At 38.9% G+C, this 25,185-nt stretch overlaps 3 protein-coding genes and 2 non-coding genes across 5 annotated transcripts; all 5 read left to right on the plus strand.

The window, feature by feature from the left end:
• The first annotated feature begins 20 nt into the window (after positions 1–20).
• gnl3 (guanine nucleotide binding protein-like 3 (nucleolar)) lies at positions 21–5,937 on the plus strand. Its single transcript, XM_036533808.1, has 15 exons — positions 21–98; positions 450–508; positions 846–986; positions 1,370–1,483; positions 1,582–1,656; positions 2,178–2,313; positions 2,435–2,538; positions 2,738–2,882; positions 3,167–3,254; positions 3,564–3,741; positions 4,451–4,593; positions 4,884–5,020; positions 5,142–5,284; positions 5,596–5,689; positions 5,798–5,937. Exons 1-15 carry the CDS (start codon positions 86–88, stop codon positions 5,899–5,901), a joined length of 1,674 nt encoding a protein of 557 aa, XP_036389701.1. The 5' UTR covers positions 21–85; the 3' UTR covers positions 5,902–5,937.
• Positions 3,024–3,094, plus strand: LOC118781442. Its single transcript, XR_005005100.1, has one exon. It is a non-coding gene; the product is annotated as a small nucleolar RNA SNORD19 (small nucleolar RNA).
• Positions 4,654–4,728, plus strand: LOC118781441. Its single transcript, XR_005005099.1, has one exon. It is a non-coding gene; the product is annotated as a small nucleolar RNA SNORD19 (small nucleolar RNA).
• A 997-nt stretch (positions 5,938–6,934) lies between the features above and the next one.
• Positions 6,935–8,014, plus strand: LOC118781377 (signal peptidase complex subunit 1-like). The gene is made up of 4 exons (XM_036534380.1): positions 6,935–7,014; positions 7,472–7,531; positions 7,630–7,716; positions 7,819–8,014. Exons 1-4 carry the CDS (start codon positions 6,979–6,981, stop codon positions 7,945–7,947), a joined length of 312 nt encoding a protein of 103 aa, XP_036390273.1. The 5' UTR covers positions 6,935–6,978; the 3' UTR covers positions 7,948–8,014.
• A 2,348-nt stretch (positions 8,015–10,362) lies between these two features.
• Positions 10,363–24,550, plus strand: LOC118780701 (ADP-ribosylation factor-like protein 8B-A). Its single transcript, XM_036533345.1, has 7 exons — positions 10,363–10,556; positions 19,342–19,422; positions 20,248–20,321; positions 21,067–21,160; positions 21,808–21,875; positions 23,140–23,210; positions 23,926–24,550. The coding sequence occupies exons 1-7, from the start codon at positions 10,434–10,436 to the stop codon at positions 23,973–23,975; spliced, it is 561 nt and encodes a 186-aa protein (XP_036389238.1). The 5' UTR covers positions 10,363–10,433; the 3' UTR covers positions 23,976–24,550.
• Positions 24,551–25,185: the final 635 nt, after the last annotated feature.

Below are 25,185 nucleotides of genomic sequence, written 5' to 3' on the forward strand. Positions count from 1 at the left end.
ATACAACGGAAACGGAAGTCCGACATGTTATCCCTTTACTCCGGCCTGTGACACACGTGGTGAAGTCTACCGACTGCAGGCAATCATGAAACGTCCGAGTGAGTCTGTATTTAAACACTTAAAACGAATGTGTTATGTTTTATAGTTTGTAGAATGTACTCATAGTATTGGGTCACACGTGTATGTATATTTTTGATACACTGGTTTGCCTTCCACAAGATGAGGAGTGACCTGACGAGCTCGACCAGTACTAATATACCAAGGCTAGCAAAGTATTCTGTTCTGAAAGCATTTAAGCAGCTTTAAATCCTGAAACATCATGTAGCTTGCATGAATTATTTTGTAATAAGTATATGTCAAGATAAAAGGCTAACATTTGCTGGTAATTTAATGACAAACTAGTAAAGTTGTTGCCATCTAGCTAGCTAATTAGCTGATATGTTTTCCAGAGTTGAAGAAAGCAAGTAAACGTTTGTCCTGTGCAAAACGTTACAAAATACAGAAAAAGGTAGGTACTGTTTTCAAACCGCATTGCAATAATTATATCCGATCTGTCTAGTGGGCTGGTTGTCTGTCAGGCGTCGTGGGTGGCGATAGACAGTTACTTAGCCGTGAAGCATGGCTCCTTTGGTCAACGATTCGCAAACTAGCTGAGTTATTGAAATCGCACACCAAGACCCACGTTGTATTTCGACATATTCATATGTGCCGTATATTTCTCATTCTGTAGATATACATTGTATGCAGTTTAATAATTGCTCATTCTACATATCGAAATGCAAAGTTTGGCTTACAGTAGTCAAGCATTCTGATGCGAATGGTTTCATTGTTAATTTTTTGACCAGGTTCGGGAGCACAACAGGAAACTACGGAAGGAGGCAAAAAAGAAAGGAGTAACAAAACGGGTGAAGAAGGATCCAGGTGTTCCCAGTGTCGCACCTTTCAAGGAAGACATTTTACGGGAGGCAGAACTTAGGAAACAGAAGGTGAGAACCGGTCCTTCTGTTTTGTGTGCCTTTATATTAGCAAACAGTCCCAATCTACTGCTATTGTCCATCAAAGTTAAGAAATGTTGCAGTGGAGATGGATTTTTACGGAAAATGCAGGAATTTTGTATTCAATTAAGTTACTATGAACGAAAATAAGATTTCATACCAGTTCCTCAAAACCTTGCCATATTGCATACAATGGAGCCTTGTAAATATATATTTTCCTATCACTTTCTAAGATTTTGCAGTACATGTCACTTTAGTATTTGTGAAATCTTGAGAATTTGTGATGCATAGTTTCGACCAAGGTTGCTGCCATAGCTTTACATTGAATCAGCTTTCGTCCTTGTAAGAATTGAGTCTTGTCTTCCTCCTGCTAGCTTGAAGAACTTAAACAGAAAAAGAAGTTAGAGAAACAACAGGAACGAGCACAGAAGCGAAAGAAAGAGGACACAACTAATGGCTCTGATCCCAAAGCCAAAAAAGCTAAAAAGGTGAGAAATAAAAGGGAACGATCTTGTTTATTAGAATCATCTGCATTTGTCTTATTCTGACAGGACTTGTTTTCTGACTGTCCTCTAATATTTGGCAGGAGAATCGTCCTGAGAAATCATCTGTGAGTCAAGATAAATATTCCAGAAAGTTCCTCTGCTCTGAATTAAACAAGGTGAGCAAAATTCTTATTAGGATCATTTTTAAGGATCAGTAAACCAACGGTGAGTGGAACTGGTCTTGCAGGACCTGATCCTTGTAAGTGCTGTATATCTTCTTTTCAGATAAACCGTTGTTTTGGACTTGGCATTTTTAATAATTCCTCTAAGACCTGAGGTTAAATGTCCCCCTTTGTTGTTAAATGCCTCTCTCCTGCGAAGGAATGCCTCATATATGAAGGTGTCTAATCTGGCAAAGCATATCTTATCCCATGATTGCAGCTGAATTTACAAGATTAAACCATGTCCCTGAAGCGTCAGAGTTATGCTGTTTAATTATCTCAGATAAGTTTCGGTTGGGTTGTTTTTGTCGTTCACCTTTTTGATGGACCCATTCTCCCTTGAGACTTGCATGGAGGACGTGTTTGAACGCAACAAGTGTGAGCAGATCACATCAGTCCATAGTGCAGCAAATGCAGGCTTCGCTTCTCTCTTATATGTCCTTCACCTTGTTGACATTTTTGTGTGGCTCCCACAGGTTATCAGTGCCTCTGATGTCATTGTTGAGGTTCTGGATGCCAGGGACCCCTTGGGCTGCCGCTGTCCACAGCTGGAGGAGGCGGTTCTGAAAAGTGAAGGAAACAAGAAGCTTCTCTTTGTCTTGAATAAGATTGGTAAATCAGCTTTCCCTGTTTTGCGTCGTTATTGTGAATATTTGTTTATGTTCAATTCTGGATTTGGGGCTTTTGTAAGATGGTCACAAAAGGTCATATTTAATGCCCCCCCCCCGCGCAGATCTCGTACCTAAAGATAATGTGGAGAGATGGTTGAATTATCTACAGCGTGAGTTTCCTGCCGTAGCCTTCAAAGCATCAACGCAGTTGCAAGACAAAACAGTGGTAAGTCCTGAGCCGTGTTAAAAAGATGGCAGCATGAATGCCATGATATGAGGTGGAATTGTGCATAACTTTCTGTGCCAGCACAGTACTTGCTTGTGTCCACTGTAGGGCCAGGTATGCATATTAAAGTTGCTGTTGTTTATTAAATCTGTTGTAAAATCAAGGAACATGTATGACATGCTTATTTTCATGTTTGTAGCAAGAAAAGAAGAACAGAACCATATCTGGAGCCGTAGATCAGACAAAAGGGGTGGCCTCTTTTGGCAACAGCTGCCTTCTGCAGGTTCTGCAAGATTATGCTGATGCCCAGGAGAGTAAAAACATGCTCAAAGTTGGTATTGTTGGTAAGAAAAACCACTTGTTACTTTTTTCTGTTGTGTCTCACCACTGTTCAATACAAAATTAGATGCTTTCTGTCCGAAAGAGAGCAAACGGCTCTGAAGATTTCCGTGTGTTGGTTATTAATACAGTCTTTTGAGTGAGATGAGAAAGGATGACTCATGGATACTGAAATCATTGAAGACTTGAATAATCCAACTCTGATCTCATCTTAGTGTCAGCAGTGCTCATTGGCCTCTGATCATCAGGTTGCCAGCTTGCTTGTAACACTGTTTAATTCCTCCACCAGGTTTCCCCAGTGTGGGGAAAAGCAGCTTGATCAATAGCCTTAAAGGCATCCGGGCCTGCAATGCTGGAGTACAACGGGGACTGACAAAGTGAGTGGAAGACAGGAGGAATGGGCAGCCTTTAATGACCTCATTATTTATGGACAGTAGTGAGGAGTGCTAAGGAGTAGTGGTTTTGGACCTAAGGGATGTGGATGAAGGCATTTAATCCTAATTGCTCCAGTAATTCCATTGGGGTCTTAGAATGTGTAGAATGAGAAGCCCTGGGTTAGCATGTCTGCTACTGAAATAAGTGGGGGAAAAAAAAGAGGGCACAGTATTTGTAATTCACTGCTTTTCAATTCCATTCTAGCATATAGAATATGGAATCCATTTTATATCTCCTTATCTCCCTTTCAGGTGTATGCAAGAAGTGCACATTGCCAAAAAGGTCAAGATGATTGACAGCCCCAGTATTATAGCGTCCATAGATAATCCTGCTGCTGCTATGGCTCTGAGGAGACTGCCAGCCTCGGAGCTACGGGAGAATGCCCTGGATGCAGTCAGAGCTCTGCTGAAGCAGTGTAGCAAGCAGCAGGTGAGATGTATGTTGGTGCCACAGGACAAGGGTTTGAAGAGTTGTATTTGTGCTATTTTATGTAAGGGATTCTGAGAGGAGGTGATGCTCCATGAAACTTTCACTGTTTTATCCCAATGTTAGTGTAGTTAGGACAGTAAGTCAAATATATTTATAGTTTATATATATTTTATATTTTATCTTTATATTTGATTCCAGTGTATGATATATCCAGGTAATGTAAATGTGTGTAATGTAGGTTTACATTAACATCACTGAGGCTGTGGAAACAGCGCTATACCATATGAAATGATTTGTGTTTTCTATTCTTTTTTGAGTGAAACTAAAAGTGCTAGTTAGAAATGTTGTTATAAATATTCTAAGAAATCCTTAGTGACTTGGAAGCTACATGCTTCGGCAGAAATACAAAGTAAATATTTTACATTAGTACATATTTATAATCTTTTTATAGGGTTTATGAAAGCCAGGGGATTGAAATGTATCATGTTTTTTTCAGAAGTTAATACTTTGAGGGGAAAAATATCAAGAATTGGTGCATCTAAGTAACAGGGACTTTTTAACCATATAATTTTCTGTATTGTATGATTCTGTGATGACATGTTTACATCTTTAGTTTATGAAATGAAGGCTCAATTACAGTGTCTAATGTGGTAAAGACGGTGCGTTTGAATGATGTGTTGAGAAATAATTGCTGAATCCTTTCTTTCAGATAATGCTTCAGTACAATGTTCCCGATTTCAAAAACTCCTTGGAATTTTTAACACTTTTTGCCAAAAAACGGGGGTTCATGCAGAAGGGTGGTGTTCCTAACACAGAGCAAGCTGCTGAAACCTTTCTGAATGATTGGACAGGGTGAGATCAATCACTCTCATAAAAGTCAGATCCACGTATGCTTACTGTATGCTGCTGACAGAGAAATGAGGAAAATGTAGCAAGTCTTGAGTCATAATGAAGACTTTAATCCAACTCTGATCTCTGAGCGCAATCAGACTTTCTGAGGTCTCCAGATGTTTCAGAAGTATAAGCTTAATTTATCCATTGTCAGGGAGACCTCTTGTAAAAATAATTGAAAACTTTTTGGATGGTTCTGGCTACTTGTGCTGTACTAATTTGGAAATTCTTGCTTTGGCTTTCTGTACCAGGGCTAAACTAAGCTACCATTGCAAACCACCTGAGAATGTCAACCTTCCTTCATACCTCTCAGACACCATAGTAACAGAGATGCAGAAGGGATGGGACATGAGCATATTGCAGCAAGGCAATGCAGAAACCATCAACAGTAAGTTAACCATTCTACTCTGGTATCATTTTGTAGGCCTCTTCAAAAGCCTGATGTTAACCAAGATGAAATGTAAGCTATGGGTTTTAGCTGGGATGCTGAATCTGATGTTCTTGACCAGGTGCAAAGTTCCCCAACATTGCAAGCAGCATTGTCTTCGCCTCCAGTGGTCCTACGTTGGGACTTCTCAGCGTGAACGAAGATCTCAAGGTGGAGGAGTCAGCAGAAGAGGACCTCCGTGAGGAAGTCGGTGATAATGAGGAGGTGAGAGCATGCTGGAGGTTCCTTCAGTATTTTGATTTGCTGACATCACCGAATGGGCCACATCAGTAGGCAAATAGTGAGGGGAGGGGGCAAGATGGTGTGTGAAACTCTGGGACATACCAAAAGATCATTAATCAGCCTTAAATAACTACATTCTACAGTTGTTGAAAATAATGACCATAGCTCAAGAACATTACAGTTGGCAGTTGTTCCCTGTAAACATTCAAGGATATGTAAGAGGGATCACTTCTGAGCCATAACCTTGTGCTTCTGCACTTTCACCAACCCAAAACCCCTTCCTCTTGTTTCAGCCCAACCTGGTGCCTGAAGCAAAGACAACCCTGGAAGAAAAAACAGAAAATGGGAAAGCACCACAAAACAAAAGAGAAGTTAAAGATGCAGCAGGTATGTTGCTGTACTGACCCTAATGAAAGCTATAGGCATCGTCCATCTTGACACATGCTCATATATGGTCACAAAGCACTAAGATTAATTGTGATTTGATTTTGACAGGGCGTCCTGCAAAAGTGAAGTTCCAACCAGTGCCTGTCAGCATAGACCTGTCTTCAGTACAAAACGACAGCGATGCGTATGACTTCAACACGGATTTCAAATGAGGAGTCTGCATTCCTGCTGCTTTGGATTTTTTTTTATGGGGGGGGGGGGGGGTGGAATGTATATTTCACACATCAGATGATTCTTGTAGAACTGTGATTTATTTGTTGACAAAATTACATTTCAGTTGAAATATGAATTCATCTGAAATGGTGTATTCTATTAAAAGATAATATTTGTAAACAGTTTTTTTGTGTGTAGAATTCTCTCTTAAATTAGCAAAGATTGTGTACAGTAAAACCTATCAAAATGTATATTTCCAACATGCATTTTTCAACTGTCACTAGAGAAGCATGAAGTCATAGATAGCTTGTGTAGAAAATCTTGCGTGCTCGGTCATACAGATGGAACCGTTTGGTGCAGTCATAATAGATGTATTTTGGAATTAATGCTTATGGTTTTTGCTGGGGTGGGGGTGGCAGGAACATCCTTTGGGCTATAAGAGTTACGATTGATTTCACTTAGAAGTCCTATGTTTCCCCATTGACTCCCATATTTGCCTAATTTTTTTAAAGGATTCCATATGGTTAGGAATGTATAATATTCAAATCATTATGTTTTGTAGCATTTTGCACTACCCAAAGTCATCTGAATTGTATATACTCTTGAGCTTGGTAGGTACGTTGAAATATAACACTGTTTATTTTCCTGAGTTAGGGTTAAAGTCATCCTCTATGCAACTAAGGAATGGACTTGTATATGGCTACTAGTTGAATTCACATTCTGCATAAAATGCAACTGTACACCCTGAACGGCGTAAGACATGTTCCTGGGTATTAGACCTCACCTTGGCTTGTTTCACATTCATTTCTGTAATGGTGTAATTTGCAGTAAAAACAGAGAGGACTTAAAAACTGCTTGCACGACGTGATGTACACGTGGAGTCAAGGTACACTGTCGAACTCGATGTATATTCAGTTTCAACTTTGTAGAAAATCGGAGTGCGGTCCTGTCACTTTTTATACAGGACTTACACAGACAGCCGATACAGGGTCCTTCATGCACCACGTACTCTTAATTGAACCGGAAAGCGTGATCTGTGTTTTCAAATTTTGTATTGGATGAAGTGAAGTGTCAAAATGCTGTCGATATTCGACTCCATTCCTACATATATGGTAAGATTTTTTTTCTATGGTTTGTCTGTCCAACTCATTACGCTTTGTTCAATTTTTTATCCTTAGTAACGTAACCAACTTTTGATTTCAACAGAATGTTGCGATATTAGCTAGCTAGCTATTTAACTAGCCTACCTCGTTCATCTTCATGTTCCAACACTGCAGTGAAAAAGATAATATGAAAAATAAATCAGACGCCAAGTTAGCTGTATGGGTTAGCTAGTTGATATTTGCGTGGAAGCTTTTCCAGTTTAACTCAGTTCGCACCATATGGCTCGAGTAAGTACGTGCCCTTGCAAACTACGTTTCCGTTATTGTGAAAAATGACCATCCATCATTGACTTGATCAATAGCTAGCAAATCAGATGTTTGATAGACTATAATCTTGGGTTTTGGTACGTCGTGTTGTTTTGCACTTTAACGCGAGAACCACAGTTTTTTTTTTAATGTGTTTTAGGACTACAAGGGACAAAAACTTGCAGAACAAATTTTCCAAGGAATCATACTCGTTTCTGCGGTAAGTAGCTATTTGGACCAGAGAGCACGTATTACTTTTTTTGACAATGGGCTATTATTTTGTTGTACAGTTAAATGTCCCTTATCCTTTTTTTGCAGGTTATTGGGTTTGTTTATGGCATGATGATCGAACAGTTCGGCTGGACAGTTTATATTATGTTGGCTGGTTTCACTGTGTCTTGTGTGGTGAGTTTAAAATGTAATTCACCTGCCCTTCATATAATCTCATATAATCATATAATAATACCTCTGCATGGCCAGCTGAATGTCCAGTCCAATCCATTGCAGCTCACGCTTCCACCGTGGCCGATATACCGGAGACATCCCTTGGTTTGGCAACCGGCGTTACCGGAGTCATCGGGAGACATACGAGAAAAACCTCAAGAGAACCAGAGGAAGCAGAGGAAGCACAAGTAGAGAATCGGCTTATTTGCACACAAATCAATTTATTTTCTGTAGTTTTCTATGATATGTTCAATCCCCATACCACATTAAATAAATGGTTGTCAATAGAAAAAATGGAATGGGACTTTTCTGTTGTAGTTTCTTTAAAACAACTCAAGCAATAACAAAAGAGTGGTCCTGCATTTTCCATTGTTTGCTGGGGGAAACAAGTTCATTTACTCTCAGTCCACTCTTCTCACAGTTACCTAAGTATCAGAATATATGTGCACATAAAGCAATTCCTTTTGAACTGCACTTCATGTTGTATAAAAATGTCACAATCATACATAAAGGGTGTGGTTAACTTATACACATTAAAGTAACTCCTGTTGTAGGTACTGCATTCTTTTATGTCTTATCATACTAGTTAGAGCATGTGAAACATATGGCAGCAACCAAAGGATTATTGTAAAGCTGACACAAACATCTGGCCTAGGAGCAGTAGGCCAGTTCCAAGACTCAAGTATATCAGGTAAAGGCCAACTACATTCCTGTAGCACAACATGATTGAGATTCAAATTTTCATCTTTGTTGTGTATAATACAATACATTACATTTATGTTGGGGGTGTTTGTCCTCCCAATGTATTAGAGTCCTAATCCAGCAGCATTCTGTGTACATCCAAACTATTCAGTCAGGTGATGACCCCCTGCAGAAGACATGTAGGCTTATTAGGTAGTTAGTAGCTCTGGGGTCTGACATTACCACAGAATGTGAGGTATCAATGGGAATGGAACAGGTTGTGTCTATCACTGGAAGAACTCCTTTCAAAGAAATAGTGCATAATGTAAGAGAAATGTGAAGAGGTGGGTTGTGCTGGCTCATGTTATGCTTATTATATTGAGCTCATACAGGAAGGTCAACAATACCACTGTTTTGAACGAATACACGTCTAGTATGCAACCAAACCGTGGGTTACACCACGGTCCTTTTTTTCCCTCCCGAGAGATAAAAGAATTATGAGAACAAGAGATGTTATAATCTGCCATTTTCTATGTTCTGTAATGTTTTGCTGTGATATATTTAACGCACCATACTGTGTCAGAATAGGAGTCACTTTGGATAAGAGCATCTGCCAAACTTTAACATAAAATAACAATACATGGCTTTGAAAACTAATCAAAATATTGCAACAAAATCCTTCATTTTTGGGTTTTACTCTACTTAAAGAAACGGAAGTGTTTCCAGTTTTGGGAAATTAGTAGTTTGTAGTGATGTAGTTAGAACAAAGAGAAAAAAGTGTGACACGAGAATCAAAATTGACATCACTATTACCAATGGTAGATTTCTTACTGCTATTTGAAGATATGCAATGCGTGCAATGGTTGTGGTTAATTTTTTTCAAGAAGCAACCATGCCACCCAGTGTATTACAGTGGTACTACATGACTGATAAAGCAGACTGATAAAACCATTCATCCTTAAAATAAATGGACAAAAATGTATTGATTCTATTTAAAGTGTAAGCCTGTGCAGTTAATCTTTTTTGTTGTTGTTTTTCTCAGTAATGCTGTATTCAATTCATTGTTAAAATTGTCTCCACTGTATAGGATAGGTATGACTGACTGGCAGTGTGATTGCTCACACTAATGCATGCAACGGCTGTGCCAGTTCACTCCAGATATCAGAGTCCTCTCTGCTCCTGGTGCATTCCTCTGATAAATGAAGAGAAGTTTGGCTTATCACAAGGAAGTAAAACTGACAAGGTCTTTCTGCTTCGGTCCTCCAAGACTACCAAGGGCACTAGCAGGTTTTATAGCGCATGTAGGTCAGCCTCTTGAGGAAAAAAAAACATATAATCATAAAAATATTACTAAAATATTTTAAAAATCATAAGAATATGTCTAACAATGATTTAATTTAGTATTTTCCTAGATGATCCCATTATTCATAGGTGCTGTAAACAAACACCCCCACTTATGGCAGAAATATGTACAATATTGTTCAGAGGGCAACTTTTAATTTGATGTTTTTATACAAATAGAACAAATCAGAAATATCATAATCTTATGAAAAAACATTAGTTATATAGGTCCATCAAAAATCATCAATTATAAATGTTGTTTCGTCATTAATGGTTTGTGTTGTTTTAACTTTTTTTAAATAAACGTTACACACATAATTTTAAACAGTGTGCGGTAAACACGGTATCGCATTGGAACTTTTCTTGTTAAACTGCATTATACTGGTATGTCCTGAAAAGAACTGCAAACTGTAAAGACGCACCGGTCCACTCAGCAGCACCCGGACTGCGACTGTCGGTGATCGTCATTTTTGTCTCTTCAGAGCCACCGTACGAGTTAGCGAACCTCCTTTCGAGCGAGTTCTCTTTGCAGTTTCACAGTCATATGACAGCGCGCACTTCCTGCACACAATTTACACATAGCATTCCCGTCTGGAGCTTGGAGGGAGACACAACATTCAGACCGAGTACCTGTGTGGTCGTCTCTCAATCTCAAAATGCTGGCTCTGATAAACCGGCTTTTGGACTGGTTCAAGTCCCTCTTTTGGAAGGAGGAGATGGAGCTAACACTGGTGGGACTTCAGTATTCTGGGAAAACTACCTTCGTCAACGTTATAGCTGTGAGTGAGAAAGCTGTTGTTATCATAACCGTTATTATTGCCGGCTAATGTTAGCCACTTAGCTAACACTTGGAATCAAATGGTGTAACGTTAGCCATCGTGTTATACTGAGGCCACCATACTGTTCGATTCCCATTGGCTAGCTAGCTCTCTGTATGTAAACAAAGCGGTATGTGCTTCATATTTAGCTGGCTTGCTAGCCGACTTTCAAATTAGACAAGTTAGCTTATGTTGCTAGATATTAGCGCTTTGAATACTAGCCTAGCGAGCCAATACTACTTTAACACATCATCTGAATAAATAGCTGGCTAACTACCTTGCCAGTCTGTTTGCTCACTGACTTGAAAGTTAACTATCAAGCTAAAGCTAATGTAAACACGGAGTCCTGCAAGCCTAAGGGAGGGGGGGGGGGGTATGGTAAGGCCGGTCATTGAACTATCTTGTAGCTAAGCTAGCCAGTCATTTCTAATTGTAACACACATAATGTCACATCAAACTAGCTGTAATATTGACTTGCGAATGTCGATTTTAGAGCTCTGTCTCTCAGTCTGAATAGGTTGCTCGCTGATTGTGCGTAACATCAGCCATAGTGGGGGAACAAGTCGAGGTACTAACTAACCCGCTTGGCATTAGGCCTCCAGTTCATGACGTTACGAAGTGAGAAATCCGATGTAGCTAACTAGCTAGCTCTAATACACTCCGTCTGGCAGCTATGCTTAATCAACCGAAGGGACGGGGCGGTTTAGTACTTGCTGTATTCAAGAACATAATGTAAAATTATAAACATTAATTTTTCTCATTTATCCCGCAGTTAGGGAGGGCTATAACTTCACGCAGGCTAAGTAGCTAGCTACCGCTGCACACATTAACTTGCATCAGATGTACCAATTTATGCATATGTGCTTAAAATGTTACTGAATATTATTATTTGCATCTGCTTTCCTCGTAGAGAGCCGTGTGTTGCCGTTACTGAAAAACGGGCAGAGTAACGTTCTTGGTGATCGCGGGAGACAGAGCGTCGCAAGTCTGTTTCACGTTTGCCTGAGTTACGTCATTGGGCTCGATGACAGTGCTGTGCCTCATCGCTTTGATGCGAAACCTGACGCTGTTTTCTGGAAGAAGGAGCACATGGCGTTATTAAGGCCCTGCACACGATTGCCTATTGGGGGTAGATCCAGCTCACTTGCAAGCTCCTAGCAATGTGCCTCGCGTAAGATGCCGTCACTACGGGCTGTTCCAATGCAGTGAGCTGTCAAGGGTGAATTGTCGTGTCCGCACAGAGTTTGAAGTAGGAATACAAATAGGGCCCGTTTCAATTTACAAAACTGTACCACAGGTTCTAAAAATGCGAGACAAGCTTAACGTTACACAGTATCTGTATGCTGTTTTAGTAACCAACATACGCGGTATTTACAATATCTTTGAGCTGAATTGCTACTTAGATTAAGGTTAGTTTTAGCCTTTAGTTTTAACATTTGAAACGGAATAAATGTTTGTGAATAAATCACGGACTCATTACTTCTCAGTGTAATGGGACAGAACATACACGTTTCGATAATGAAAAAAATCCACACATACACACGCCACAGAAATGGTTCAAATATTGAACGTTAGAATTTTTTTTTTGATTTGATTTCTGAACAGGGCGTGTCTGTTTAGTCCTTGAGGATGTAATTTTACCTCGATTGCCTGAAAACCCAACTGTGTAATACGGTGATAGGGTGTACAAGGCTCAGCAAATCAATTATTTATGATAATCATATAATGGTGTGTGTGTGTATAAACTTAATTTTAATGTCTGAACACATGTTGATCCTGTGATGGATATATTAACATTTAAACAAAGTAGTTAAAATTATGTTGTAAGATTAATTAAAAGACCCTCTCCGGTCTTCCCATGATTGAGCTTCCTGTAGTCTTTTCCCATAGATGGTTTGCAAATGCAGTACTCCCATTAGTAATGAAAATTGTATGGGTTTTAGAAAATAAAGCATGCAGACACTCAGCATACTTGGGCAAAGATTGAGATAAACAGCTGCACAATTCTGATTATTGTATAGGCTGTAAAGCTTATTGTGGGTAAACAGGAGACCTGATGTGAAAAACCAACCCTGCAGAAGTGTAAGTTATGAAGCATGACAGCATAAAACGGCATTATAAACAATGAAACAATATTGACAACAAGCATCAACAAGATTGTTTCTCTGCATTTTTCTTCCTGACGAAAGGTTAATTACTGTATATGAGTCTTAATGGTGTAGCAGCAGTATCCAAGACAATGCACCTATAAAAGACTGCTTAATTCAAACTTTGCTTAACATATTAAATAGGTGTCATTAAAAAGTGTATTTTGGCGTATTTTGTTAAATCTGCTCTGAGGTTGATATATGTAATGTCAGACGAAGTGATGCAGTTTCCGGGATGCTCTGTTTGTAGTTTCAGGAAGGTCACTGTTTTGTACAGTCTGTGTCAGGCAGCCAGACCAGCTGACGTGTGTTCTGCCATCATTATATGTTTCAGGAGCCATTTAAAGGTCTGATTTGTGAAGTAGGCGTAAGTGCCCGGGCAGTCAGCTCCCTAGATATTATTGCATCACAGTCAGCTCAGGTCAAGGTTTGCTCTTTGTTCTGCGGATATACAGAACGACCCCAAATTATTGTGCTTTATTAGTCACAATCGTTGTCTTTGAACTATGAGTCTGTGGACAAGAAGGAATATTGTTTAATAGGTAATCACTACACCAGACAGAATATGTCAACTGTAGTCTGTGAGGGGCTGTCTTTCGGCTGCGATTTGAGTGTGAAGCCCTACTGCAAATTCAGCGGCAAGTTGTGTGACTACATTTATTCCAATGCATTTATTCCACAAGGTTTGAAGACCTTTTTTTCATGGTCTAGACTTATGCAACTCTTACATTGTGAAGAAATAATACAAAAGAGTACTACTAACATGAAACCACTTCCACTTTTTTTCTTTTTACAACTGACAGTGTAACAGTCTCAACCTGCAGTGGAGAGTTTCTTAAAATTGTGAGTTGTTCTGTAGGTGAACTGAAGCTTTAGAGTATTAATGTAAATTGTATGTAATGTATATTGATGTATAACTTATGCAAGAAGTGCAGAAAAACCCAGAGGTGTCCCGAAGATTCGATTTTTAAAAAATATTATTTTAATCATATTCATATTATAGGAAAATGCATGCAGATTGTGTTATACATGTCAGAGATTTAGTTTTTCCACACCATCCAATTTACACCTTTATGGTATAAAACTTCTGTCAGTTAAAATGTTGTCTGTTATCATTTCAATAAAGGCTTAAAACTTCAGATCCCATTGATAAAATGGTGAATGAGGAAATGTACGTGCTCAGAAGCTGTGCTTGTCTTATGTGGACATATCAGTAATTTCAGTTGCATCAGAGGAAGGAGGGCCTCAGTCAGATATTTTCACTGCTTACCCTTAAAGAAAAAAGCCCATTATTATAGTCATGTTATTTCTCTTCCTTTTAGGGAAAGGAAAAGATAAGCTAGTGTGTCTGCCAACGGACCAAGAATGAGGTTTTTATGTTTTGTGGTCAGGTTACGTTGCACCAGCAGTCAAAAGACCTTGTGACCATATTTGAACAACAATGTATCTGTCATTCCAATAGCAGATCTGTTTGTGATATACACATATTATGAGATGCCTTTTTTACTGGTTCATTTTGAACAACACCAGGCACTTACTCTAGTTCATAACTGATTATGATAAATTAAATAACAAGCAGTAATGTGTGTTTTTATGTGTCACACTTTTCTATGTGATACTGTTTTTAGCTGACCTAAGAATGGAGTATACATAAAGCTAGCAAAACACTGTTGCTAAAATGGAAGACAGCAAATGTTAGTTATGGTGTGTATTGTTGTTACATATTTATTTAAAGAAAGTCATTTTAAAAACAGCACAGATGCATCACTGTAATAGCTTGCCAGCTAGCATTAGCTAGGTAGTTTTAAGGGCTTAGCTTTGTTGGTTAATAACTGTTGCATGCTAAAAGCAATGACAGATAGTTGTTTACTCTGTATTCTGTAGATGCTGGAATTAAAAGTGGGTAAAGGCACAAAAAACCCTCACATCACCTTGTCACCCAAACCTCCAGTGGGTCTGATGCAGAAGCACTCTTATTTCATACATTTCTATAACCCTCTCTCCCTCCTGGTTGTTCAATCACTACATCTTAAATGAATTCATTTTTAATGTGTGCACATCTTGGATGCAGACATAGATTGCCCTCACTTCAACAGAGCCTCCACAATTCATCCCAAGGTCCCATCAGCTGTGACTGTCCACAGGTGTAGGCCTAAGGTAGCCTGCATGTCAGCAATGCGCTTTAATGTACACTTTGCTTAATGGGTTTTAAAATCTGCTTTTGCAGATTTATAGCGAAGCTATTAATAGTCTGGGTAAATAAGAAAAAGGGTTTTGTTGTGTTTGTTCTTTTTGTTGTTTTGTTATCAACAAATATATATAAATAGTTAATTTCTTCAGTACATTTCTGCACTCATACATCCTTGTATTCAGCAGTTCTGTTCTTTATTTGTATCAAGCCTCTCTCTGAATAGTAAGCTGACATGTGCCTGCTAATGACATTTATAATGCTTAGAATATTCTGACCCACAAATTTGAGATTTGAATGCTTAGTACTGTTAATTCATTTAAAAATCCTATTGTAGGCCTCTATTGCTCAAACATAATTGTAGGGACAAATATGTACAGATTTATACGATAACTTACTCTCTGTCTCACAGAAACACATCATTGAAAGAGAGGGGAAAACAGCAGCCTTTCCTTTTACAGAATATGCTCGTTATCTACCATTCTGGGCATTTTCAGCATGTTCTGTTAATTGCTGTCCGACATGTCTTTTTACAGGACTAATCGATTGTTATAATTTGCACAGTATTGTATTTGAAGGACAGATTGTGGGGGGTAGGACCAGGAAGTGATGATGAATCAATACACCTATGGCAAGAGACCCGCAAGTGGTAAGCAATTACCAGAGTAGTGGGCCCCATAGAAAGGTCATAGGAAGGGTATGCAGCAAGGGAACAGATCAGGTGTGAAACCAACTCAGAGTTCAGTCTTATTAGAGAAATTCAGATTCCACCTGATACCTTCACCAGTCAGAGACATCTGTGAATGCAACTGCTTTACCTGCTTCTGCGTCTCACTAAACCTTGTGCAATATGTTAAAGAGGCTATTGTTTGAAGTTAAAAGGCAGGTGATTCCAGGGACAGAAATTTATAACCCAGACGGGTGTAATTCTAACAAAATGCAATGGTTTATGTTATGTCTTTCAGTACCTCTGTGATTGTAATCATGTGATTACAATTGTTCCAAACTGCTGCAGTGGTGGTCATGTGTACCTCAGATGTGAACCCTAGCAATCCTGAGCTATTTAATAAATACTGATGGCAACCCAAGGTTTTCAAAGTTTGATTGAACTAACACAGTGTGTAGGCTGCATAAATTATTAAGAGGAGAAAGGAAATTTGATTTCTGTAGATAAGATATTTATGGAAAATATTTCACAAAGAAAATGCCTGTAGAATATAAATGGTGTGTCTTATTTCATTTCAAGCTTAATACTCAAACTTGAATTTCAGATAAAAAACTTAACAAATGGGAGTCCACAGGTCACACATGATTTCACAATTTCTGCTATTGCACAGATACTGGAGATCTTCCTATTTGAAAACCTGATGTTTATGCTGCCAAGTTCAGTTTGCCTGAAGGGAAATAACCGAGCTACAGCTAACTAGTTAATTTAACAAATATCAGTAATTTGTTAGTTTGTTAAATATATTGTAAACATATGTGCAAGTACCATTTTTTTATTTGTAACTGCTACAAGCTACATGCTAACTGATAAATGCATGTTTCACCACATTGATGTAATTTGATTATCTGTGCACTCTCTGTGCTCATAGAAGATATTTTCCATAACCTAGTCAGTAACTGAATTCCTGTTTGAGATAGGAAGGACCTTTACCTAATAAGATGTACAATTTTGCCTGGCTAAGCAAAAATGGTGAACTAGCAAGTTATTTTCCCATTGTGTTCTTTGTGGTTTGATTTTGTTTGTTTTAATAAAAGGCCATCTGAAAGATGAAAGGTTTGCTAAGTACAGCTCTTTCGAAGTAAGAGTTGCATGTTGACTGTTTTTGGAATAGAAGATAAATGCTGTATCCGCAGTTCTCATGACTTCACATTATTACCTTTAAAGGCCATGTTGTGATGATTTTTTGCATAGCTTTATTGATGTCCTTGGACTCTCCTAATATACCCTAACTACTTTTTTCATTTGTTCTTGAATTTGAGGGGATGGGACATTTAAAGGACTTGAAAGTAGATGTGTGTGGCAGCCTTGCTCCCATATTTATTGAAACATCTAGTTGTCTTAACCATTATATTTGGCAAACTGATTTTGGGATTCATAAGTCTTTGAATTAATTTATTGTACACATTCATACAGATCATGGCATTAAACATAGTCAAGTTATACTCCTCTTCCCCTCATTTCACTGGCTTCCTGTTACCGCTCTGTTACTGTTCCTGTTACCTCAAGTTGGAAACCTTGGTGCTTGCATACAGGACAGTGAATGGGACACCCCCCTCATAACTACAGTCAGTCTCATAACCGTATACACTGGCCAGATCACTACACTTTGCAGCCTCGGGGCAAGTGACTGTCCCTACCTGATGGGGTCGCTCCTCTCAGGCACAATGCCTGTCCCCCAGTGGTGGAATGAAGTTCCCATGGGGGGTCAGGACAGCAGAATCACTGGCCATCTTTTGAAGCAGGCTGAAGACCTGCATCTAGGATCCACCTCAATTACCATCCCCTAACACCTGCTACTTGTATTACTTGCTGTTTATTTTACATGTAGTATCACAATGTGTTATGGACACTGTTATCAAGTGACTGTGTGATGTATGGCAGTGTATGTACTTGGCTTCCCTTAGTTTCTAGGCTGTGTAATTTCAGGTTTGCACGACTTGTGGTAGTGCTTCAGTGGTGTTGTGCTCACACTCACTGGTCTGGGAGTGTTGTTTGCCTAGTCTGACACTGTTGCCCATTTTACTTGAAGGGATACACTTCTGTTCTCTTGTGCTGGAAGTTGCACTGGACAAGAGTGTCTGCTAAATGACTGTAATGTGTAATATTTTGTGCTGATATCTCCTGGTGTTTTTAATTTGCCATGCATATTTTGTCTGATGTGGCCAGGCAAAAGATTTACATCTCTGTTTATATTGTGTTTTCTTGAACTGAACTGTGTTTCACTGCAGTCATTTTGCTGAATAATGTTACTCTGAATGTGAAAAACAGTTCTATTGATGGCTAACATCTTTGCACACTGAGGGGAGGGAGGGGCTCCTGGCAGCGATCACAAGACTCCGGCACTCACTTCCACTTAGTCCTTGTCAGGTGACTTGGTGGTCATGTGCTCTGATGCATAGGTCTCAAACACTTGTTGAAACACTGGTCAGGGCAGTGTTTCAACACGAATAGAAGGAACACTGCCTCCATTTAACTGGTTTCATACTAGTGGTGTGCTTTATGTTGTTAGTTATTTTACAGTATGATATGATTTACATTGCTTTCTGTGAACTTGCTTGTGCATTATGTATTGTATTAGCTGTGCTCAATAAGTCTGCTATGAATACTGTAGTTTAATCAGACGGAGACCTACAAATAGGGTTTTCTCGTCTTTTACATCAAAAAACACTTTAATGTGAAGTTGCCGAGCAAATGCCCAGTGTTTGGCCAAGATGGGTTATTGTACTTTTCACTGGAGTTTAGAACTTACATCACATGCAAAGTGAGGAAAGAAATGTGGAAAGAAGGGACACTCCAACTTAAATTTTGTATCCAAAACACTGGACTCACACAAGTGAAATGTTTTTTTTTTTTATTATTGAATATTCAATTACATGATGTAGTTATAGCTTTTTGTTTGTAAGGAATTTTTTATGGTGCCCATAATTGAAGAGTTATTTACCTACTCCTGTATTATGAATGATTGTGAAATATTGGCTTGTATGTGAAACTCATGAATATCTGTTTGTCAGGCGTAGTGTCTTTTGAGAATGTCTACACATGTAAATTCAGTTGCCAACAGCAAGTGCTGTTTTCAAAGACCAATTTTGTTATTCTGTCTGTGATCCCATTACTCTGGAAAACTGTGGTCAATACAGGGGGCATTATGGCTGCTGAAAACAGTAGGGCACAAGGCTGAAGAAGGGAAAACATGTTTAACTTTTTGTGATTTTGTTGCTAGATAGTTGACTGCTGTATTAAGCCTTAATTCAACTGTATGTCCAGAGAAAAAAGGCAGATCTCATGGTTTCTGTGATATGTTGCTCTTTATGGTCATTCTTTACCATGGTGTATGGTATACTGTGAGTACACCACTGCTAAATAGGTAGTAAACAAACAAATAGGTAGATGTTTGAAGAGTTAGAAGTTGGTCAAAAGTATGGTTCTCATGTGTTCAGATTTGTTTTAAACACTAAAAGTTTGCAGCACTTCATTTACTTCCAAACCTAAGTGGCATACCAACACTAAAATGAAGTAACTTTCATGACCTAATCACAACCTACTTGTCAGCACTTCACAAGCTATTTAATGAGACAACATAATTTTACTTGTGTTGCTCCACCAGCAGCCAGGATACCACCTCAGGTCTGTATCACAAACTTGGCTAAGTACATAATCTTGTTGTCCTTTGCTAATGTCTTTCAGTCTGGCCAGTTCAGTGAGGACATGATTCCGACGGTTGGCTTCAACATGAGAAAGGTCACCAAAGGCAATGTGACAATTAAGGTACTCCTTTCTGTCTGCTTCTTTCTGTGTAGGAAGGTGCTACTGTCTGTCACAGAGGCAAATACTACAAAAATAGTTTGGGACACTCCACCACGGCACAACATGTATTTACCAGGGTTTATTTTCTCCCAAACAAGTGGCAACAGCAAACCAAATGTGAATGCGAACCTCTCTCCCCTGTTTTGAGACCTCAACTTTAAAGACCTGGGCTAAGGAACTCAGATACACTGTAGCTTCTTACCATCGTATTTGAATAGAGCTACATCTAGAGGTGGAGGTCAAGATCAGGTCACTGGAGGGGATGAACAGACCATTTATTAGGACCACAGATGGAAGGGAAAGGAATTGCATTGTAATTCACAGTTCAAATCTTGACACAAGTGACAGAACACACCAGCAGCCAGGAAGCATTCCTAAAACTCTGTATATCGGGTGGGAGGTTTGGTTTGGACAATTGGTTGGAATCAATTTAGGCAATAACGCATATCTATGTGAGTGCAATTCTACTAATTGAGGCCAATTGAAAAGATATTGGTGTAAATATGTGTAAAGGGACTTTGAAAATGCTCTGTATGAACATGAAGAGGTTCTTGTTTGTCCCCCATGCAGAAAAAGAACCACATATTCTAGACCTACATAGACTTTTTTCCCCTTTTCATTTTGCTGCTCTCAAGTTGTAAACGTTGTGGTAGTTAGCTGCTTACCAGCTGTGTTAATACACATATGTTTGGTTTAATTTACTGCACTCATTGTCACAATGTCATTTTTGTAGAAGGTATTACTATCTCCCTGTGTCTGGGGCTGGACCACTTTATTTGTTTGTAGATCTGGGATATAGGAGGGCAGCCCAGGTTCAGGAGCATGTGGGAGCGGTACTGCCGAGGTGTCAACGCGATCGTGTGAGTATTCTTTCAGGCAATACTTACTTCTTCTTCTTACTTTCCAAATTTTGTGTAAAAGTAAAGGACAGCAAGAAGAAAGTGAATGGTACGTTGTGTCTGTGTTCCACAAAAGTTGATAAAGTTGCCCATTATTTGATTCTACATGTACAACACACAAACATTACAAACACATTTTTCCAGCTGGTTTTACTTAAAGTCAAAGGCTCATTGAGATATATTTTCCCTCCCCCTAAAAAACATCTATACCCAAACTGCTTAACCTACATCTCTTAATCATATACTGACACAGAGTGAGTTATTTGCAGAACTGTAACAGATCAATAATACTGTATTAACCTTAGTCGATAATGTGAAGAATGCATGTCTTTTGGCATCTTCAAACCAGTCAAGTTTTGATTGGCACAGTAATGTCCCCCAGAGATCCCCACGATTTTGACCCTCAAGTTGGGATGATAATTTAATTGTAGCCATTGATTGGAAGGGAAGTTGTATCACCTGTTCAGTTCCTTAAACCCTCAGAGCTGTGCATCTTCAGGCCCAGTAGGTGACGCCATGGTACGCACTGGAAGATTTTAGTTGTCAACGTCCTCTGTATCTTTCAAATTTCCTTTAGAAATGGAATGTCTAAATTCAGATTCAGATATTTTAATGTTGTCTGTCAAATAACTAGCACATGCACATCTTGAGGAAGAAAAAAACCTATTTGTTATCCAGCTGTACTGATGTGTGATTTTTTTCTCAGGTACATGGTGGACGCGGCAGACCGTGAGAAGGTGGAGGCGTCCAGAAACGAACTGCACAATCTCTTAGACAAACCACAGTTACAAGGAATCCCTGTAAGTACATGTGTTGTCACATGGTGAGATATAACAGTGACCTCGTTTCTCAACAGGAGGAATTTCAGCCAAAACATTCATGGTGCCCTTCATCACAGTAAATGTTAGGCCATTACAATGTGAAATCAACTTGAGTAAAGGGCATTTTTGATGTTTCAGATACATGGTCAGATGTGAAAATCATTTGGTTTTTTCATCTGTTTATGTACGGACAGTGTTTATCACGACTGAATATGCCTGAGGTATTTTACTTATTTTGTTGATGTCACATGACACACACTATCCTGTAACTTTGGCAGTAATGGAATCATGACCTTAACATTCCTTGGAATCAGCAGTCAGAAACCCATGCATTTCACTGGAGGCTATAAGCAGGTGCCCTCAGACAAGGGCACAGATTTCCCTTTCCCCCCAGAGTTTGAGCCAGGATTATGACTGGTTATAAGCCCTTTGCCAGAGCTGATGGGCACCATGTTTCAAAGAGCATGAGGAGCTATTGACTGGTCACGTGGTTATGATTAGGCAGCGCAGAGAAACTGCCAGCTTATGTAATAGTGAAGACACAATGTTCGTGCTGATACAAAATGTAAATCCTTGTATTGACACAGTGTAAATGAGATGTGATTGTGTATGATTTCATATCTCAGGTGCTGGTGCTTGGCAACAAGAGAGATCTTCCCAGTGCTTTGGATGAGAAGCAGCTTATTGAAAAAATGTGAGTAAGATGTGATTACATGGTGTGATTGCCTCTCTGTGTTCTTATTGCAATAACAGTGTTCAGTTATAGTCAGCTCATTAGGACAACACAAAACACTAATGTGATATAGATGTATGACAATTGTTTTCTTTCCTGAACAATTAATGTCAATGATTTAAGCATTAAAATCATAGCTTTTTGGTGGCATTAAAATCAAATTACTGACTGCTGATTTTCAGCTGATCACATTTTAAGTGCATTCAAGGTGTAGTTTTGAGGTCGCCATATTGGCAATTATATAGACTAATTAATGTTGCACTGTAATGTCATACCAGGTCATTGTCTTGAAGCCATCTTTGTTGGTGAGGGTCACATCAATGACTCCCATGTTTCACTAAGGAATCTTGTCCATAGAGGAGCGCTTTACATAATGGAATGTGGACTGGGAATTAAAATTAGAACGGAACATACCAGAATTATATAGCTCACCAAAACGTCCTATTCTGTCTGTTTCGTCAAGCATAGAAATACGGAGTGTTTGAGTCACTGTCATTATTACATATATCTCTGAGAAGTAATGGATGCGCTTGTATGTTTTTCATTTTGTTTGTGGATAAGAATTCTTAGTGGGTGAAATTCAGAGCCTGTAAGGCCTAAGCCAAAGATAGGGGCAGGGGCATTGCCTTTGTGTAAGCTGCAACCTTGCATTTCCAGTTTACATTTACATTTACATTTATTCATTTGGCAGACGCTTTTATCCAAAGCGACTTACATAGGTTACAGTTCTTTACAATGCTATCCATTTATACAGCCGGATATTTACAGTTCACAGTCATTATACTATGAAATGCCTAGTTTCATTGCTGCATCTCTTTGGTAATCTGCAGAAAGCGCCTTTCTTTTTCCTGCCATGTCGATAAGCATCCAGGCACTTTAAGTAAACACAGTCAAGCAATTAACAGAATTATTTTGAACACTGTATTATGTTTCAGTGAACCAAAAATGGTAAGTGGAGTGCTTCATTCTTCCATGATTCTGTTTGAGTATTCTTGATCACTCTATGCAGCTGATTCTGATGTGAATGTTTCTTAGCAGTGGACTGCATTTTGTCCAATTTTAACTACTTATGAAGGCTATGGAATAAAGCTAACACTTTTTATTAATTTTTTATATTACACATGCAAAGTCATTGAGTAAAATTGTCTGTCAGTGCTAAGTCAGGTGTTTAATAGATAAAATGCTACCTTGAATTTAGTGTATTTTCTTCTTTTTTCTTGTTCAGGAACTTGGCAGCTATTCAAGACAGAGAGATCTGCTGCTATTCCATTTCCTGCAAAGAGAAGGACAATATAGGTGAGTGAGCACTTTGAATAGGGTTCATACAGACCAGATGTACCATGAACCATGTACCAGTTATGAGTGTTCATCTATTTGAATCTACATTTTAGGCTTTTAAATTTTTGCTTAATTTGTTGGTTAAAAATGAATAAAATAATAGGCTATAAAATAACCAAATAATCCAATAATAGGTTGTTTTTGATTTGCATATTGTTTTTTAGATTTCCTTTGTAAAAGGCGATGCATGTATAATATAATGGTGCACAAGAGCTTATCATAGGCATAAGAACACAATTGTTATGCAGTACATTTCAACACAGACCGAAAAAAGAACCTTTGACCTTTGACCTGTAAAGGCTTACAAAATGGGAGAGGCCTCATACACAGCTGAACACACATTGGCAAATGGGCAGGTGTATCACATTATCAGTAAAACATTATCACGACAACACTGCTTGTTTCAATCACAAGAGCTTTCTTTTGCCGCGAAGTACGCCTTATTTGATGAAGGCTGGAAAATGCTCTGCTTTTTAGTATTTTTGTTTTGATTCAACCACCAAGTTTTCCTTGTACTTGGCGCTTGTAATTTATATAAAGCTATATTGTAGAGTTATGTGTTTTTAGGTTTTTTTTTTTAATAGAAAAGGTATGCTTCCAACCGCAGGAAGTCAGGATGGGGTATGTTTTTAGGAACTCTCTGTTAATAAATTGTGTCTCTCTCCCTCCACAGATATCACACTTCAGTGGCTTATACAGCACTCCAAATCTCGGAGAAGCTGAAAGACAAGACCCTCAATCCCAGTTCTGTCAGCCATATCGGTTTCAGCCCTCATCCTGCTCCCTCTGTGATGTTGTACAGTAGCCCCTCCTCTTCACTGTATTGTTTATCCCTGTTAATTCTACTCACCAACATCAAACCCCACCCACCCTGTACACACGCGCACACACACACACACACACACACACACACACACACACGCACACACACCCTGGTCCACACTGCGCACTGCTAAAGATGTGTTAGCCTTCTGCCCATAGTTAAGAGAGTCCTAGAGTTGTCATGGTACTATAAGATGTGAAAAACTGAGAGACCCAACACCTGGCCCCAGGATGAATGCCTTTTGCAAATGCCAAATCACCTTTTTCTTTTGTTTATTTTTTTTTTTAAATTTTGAGTTTGGACTTTGAGTCCCGCAGCAGGCAACAGATAAGCTCATACCTTTGGGACAAGGCAGTACAGTGCTCTGCTGCAATTACTCGGGCCACAAGGAGGGTTTGGCAACCAGTCCAGTTTGACTTCGGGGGAATGTAGCGGGATTCTACATCTATCTGCCAATGTATTTTTTTTTTTTTTGTGTGTATGGTCTTCTTGTTGTCTGAATTGTATTTTGCTTTTCTTTTTTTTTTGCCAAAACATTTTTTTTCCATGAGAAAATCCCTCAAGTTTAAGAAAAAAAGAAAACATTAATGAATTGTTCAGCTGGTATTTAGGAATATCAAGCTGTTAAATTTTTACCAATGTGAGCGTATATGTATTTAAGAGTTTGAATGTAACAGACTTAAGGTAAAGCTGTAATGAGTGATGCGGTCTTAGAGCATTAGATGTCTGTAATTTGCGTGTGTGGGATGAAGTTTCCATTGCTGTTTGTGAACCAGAGAGGGCTGCAGAACTAAAGTGCCTTCTGCACAATCTCTCATATTGGAAGCAAAACAGCATTCCAGGTGTGCCTATCTGGGACATATGTATTATATAAAAGATCACTCGTATATTCAAGAAATAAAAAGGCATGCTTTTTAATTTAGACTATTGTACCTTTGTCAATATTAGGACATATCCAAGGTTACAGGCCACTGCTCTGCTCTCCGTGAACTAGTAAACGTATATTATGACAACTCTGGACACCCCACTTTATTTAATGCACTTTTGTAAATATAGTAAACAAGAGATGTGTGTGATTAAATATTGAAGATGGTGATGTAAAGCACAAGT

The sequence above is a fragment of the Megalops cyprinoides genome, chromosome 7, assembly GCF_013368585.1.
Source record: "Megalops cyprinoides isolate fMegCyp1 chromosome 7, fMegCyp1.pri, whole genome shotgun sequence".
Lineage (NCBI taxonomy): Eukaryota > Metazoa > Chordata > Actinopteri > Elopiformes > Megalopidae > Megalops > Megalops cyprinoides.

What these genes read in the sequence shown, in the direction of transcription:
- LOC118780701 (XM_036533345.1), top strand. Translation starts at nt 10,434, where the DNA reads ATGCTGGCTCTGATAAACCGGCTTTTGGACTGGTTCAAGTCCCTCTTT. An exon ending in AAGGCAATGTGACAATTAAG is followed by an intron (nt 19,423 to 20,247) that starts GTACTCCTTTCT and finishes ATTTGTTTGTAG; the next exon opens with ATCTGGGATATAGGAGGGCA. An exon ending in AAGCAGCTTATTGAAAAAAT is followed by an intron (nt 21,876 to 23,139) that starts GTGAGTAAGATG and finishes TTTCTTGTTCAG; the next exon opens with GAACTTGGCAGCTATTCAAG.
- LOC118781377 (XM_036534380.1), top strand. Translation starts at nt 6,979, where the DNA reads ATGCTGTCGATATTCGACTCCATTCCTACATATATG. An exon ending in ACTCCATTCCTACATATATG is followed by an intron (nt 7,015 to 7,471) that starts GTAAGATTTTTT and finishes AATGTGTTTTAG; the next exon opens with GACTACAAGGGACAAAAACT. An exon ending in GTTTCACTGTGTCTTGTGTG is followed by an intron (nt 7,717 to 7,818) that starts GTGAGTTTAAAA and finishes AATCCATTGCAG; the next exon opens with CTCACGCTTCCACCGTGGCC.
- gnl3 (XM_036533808.1), top strand. An exon ending in GTACAACGGGGACTGACAAA is followed by an intron (nt 3,255 to 3,563) that starts GTGAGTGGAAGA and finishes TCTCCCTTTCAG; the next exon opens with GTGTATGCAAGAAGTGCACA. An exon ending in CAATGCAGAAACCATCAACA is followed by an intron (nt 5,021 to 5,141) that starts GTAAGTTAACCA and finishes GTTCTTGACCAG; the next exon opens with GTGCAAAGTTCCCCAACATT.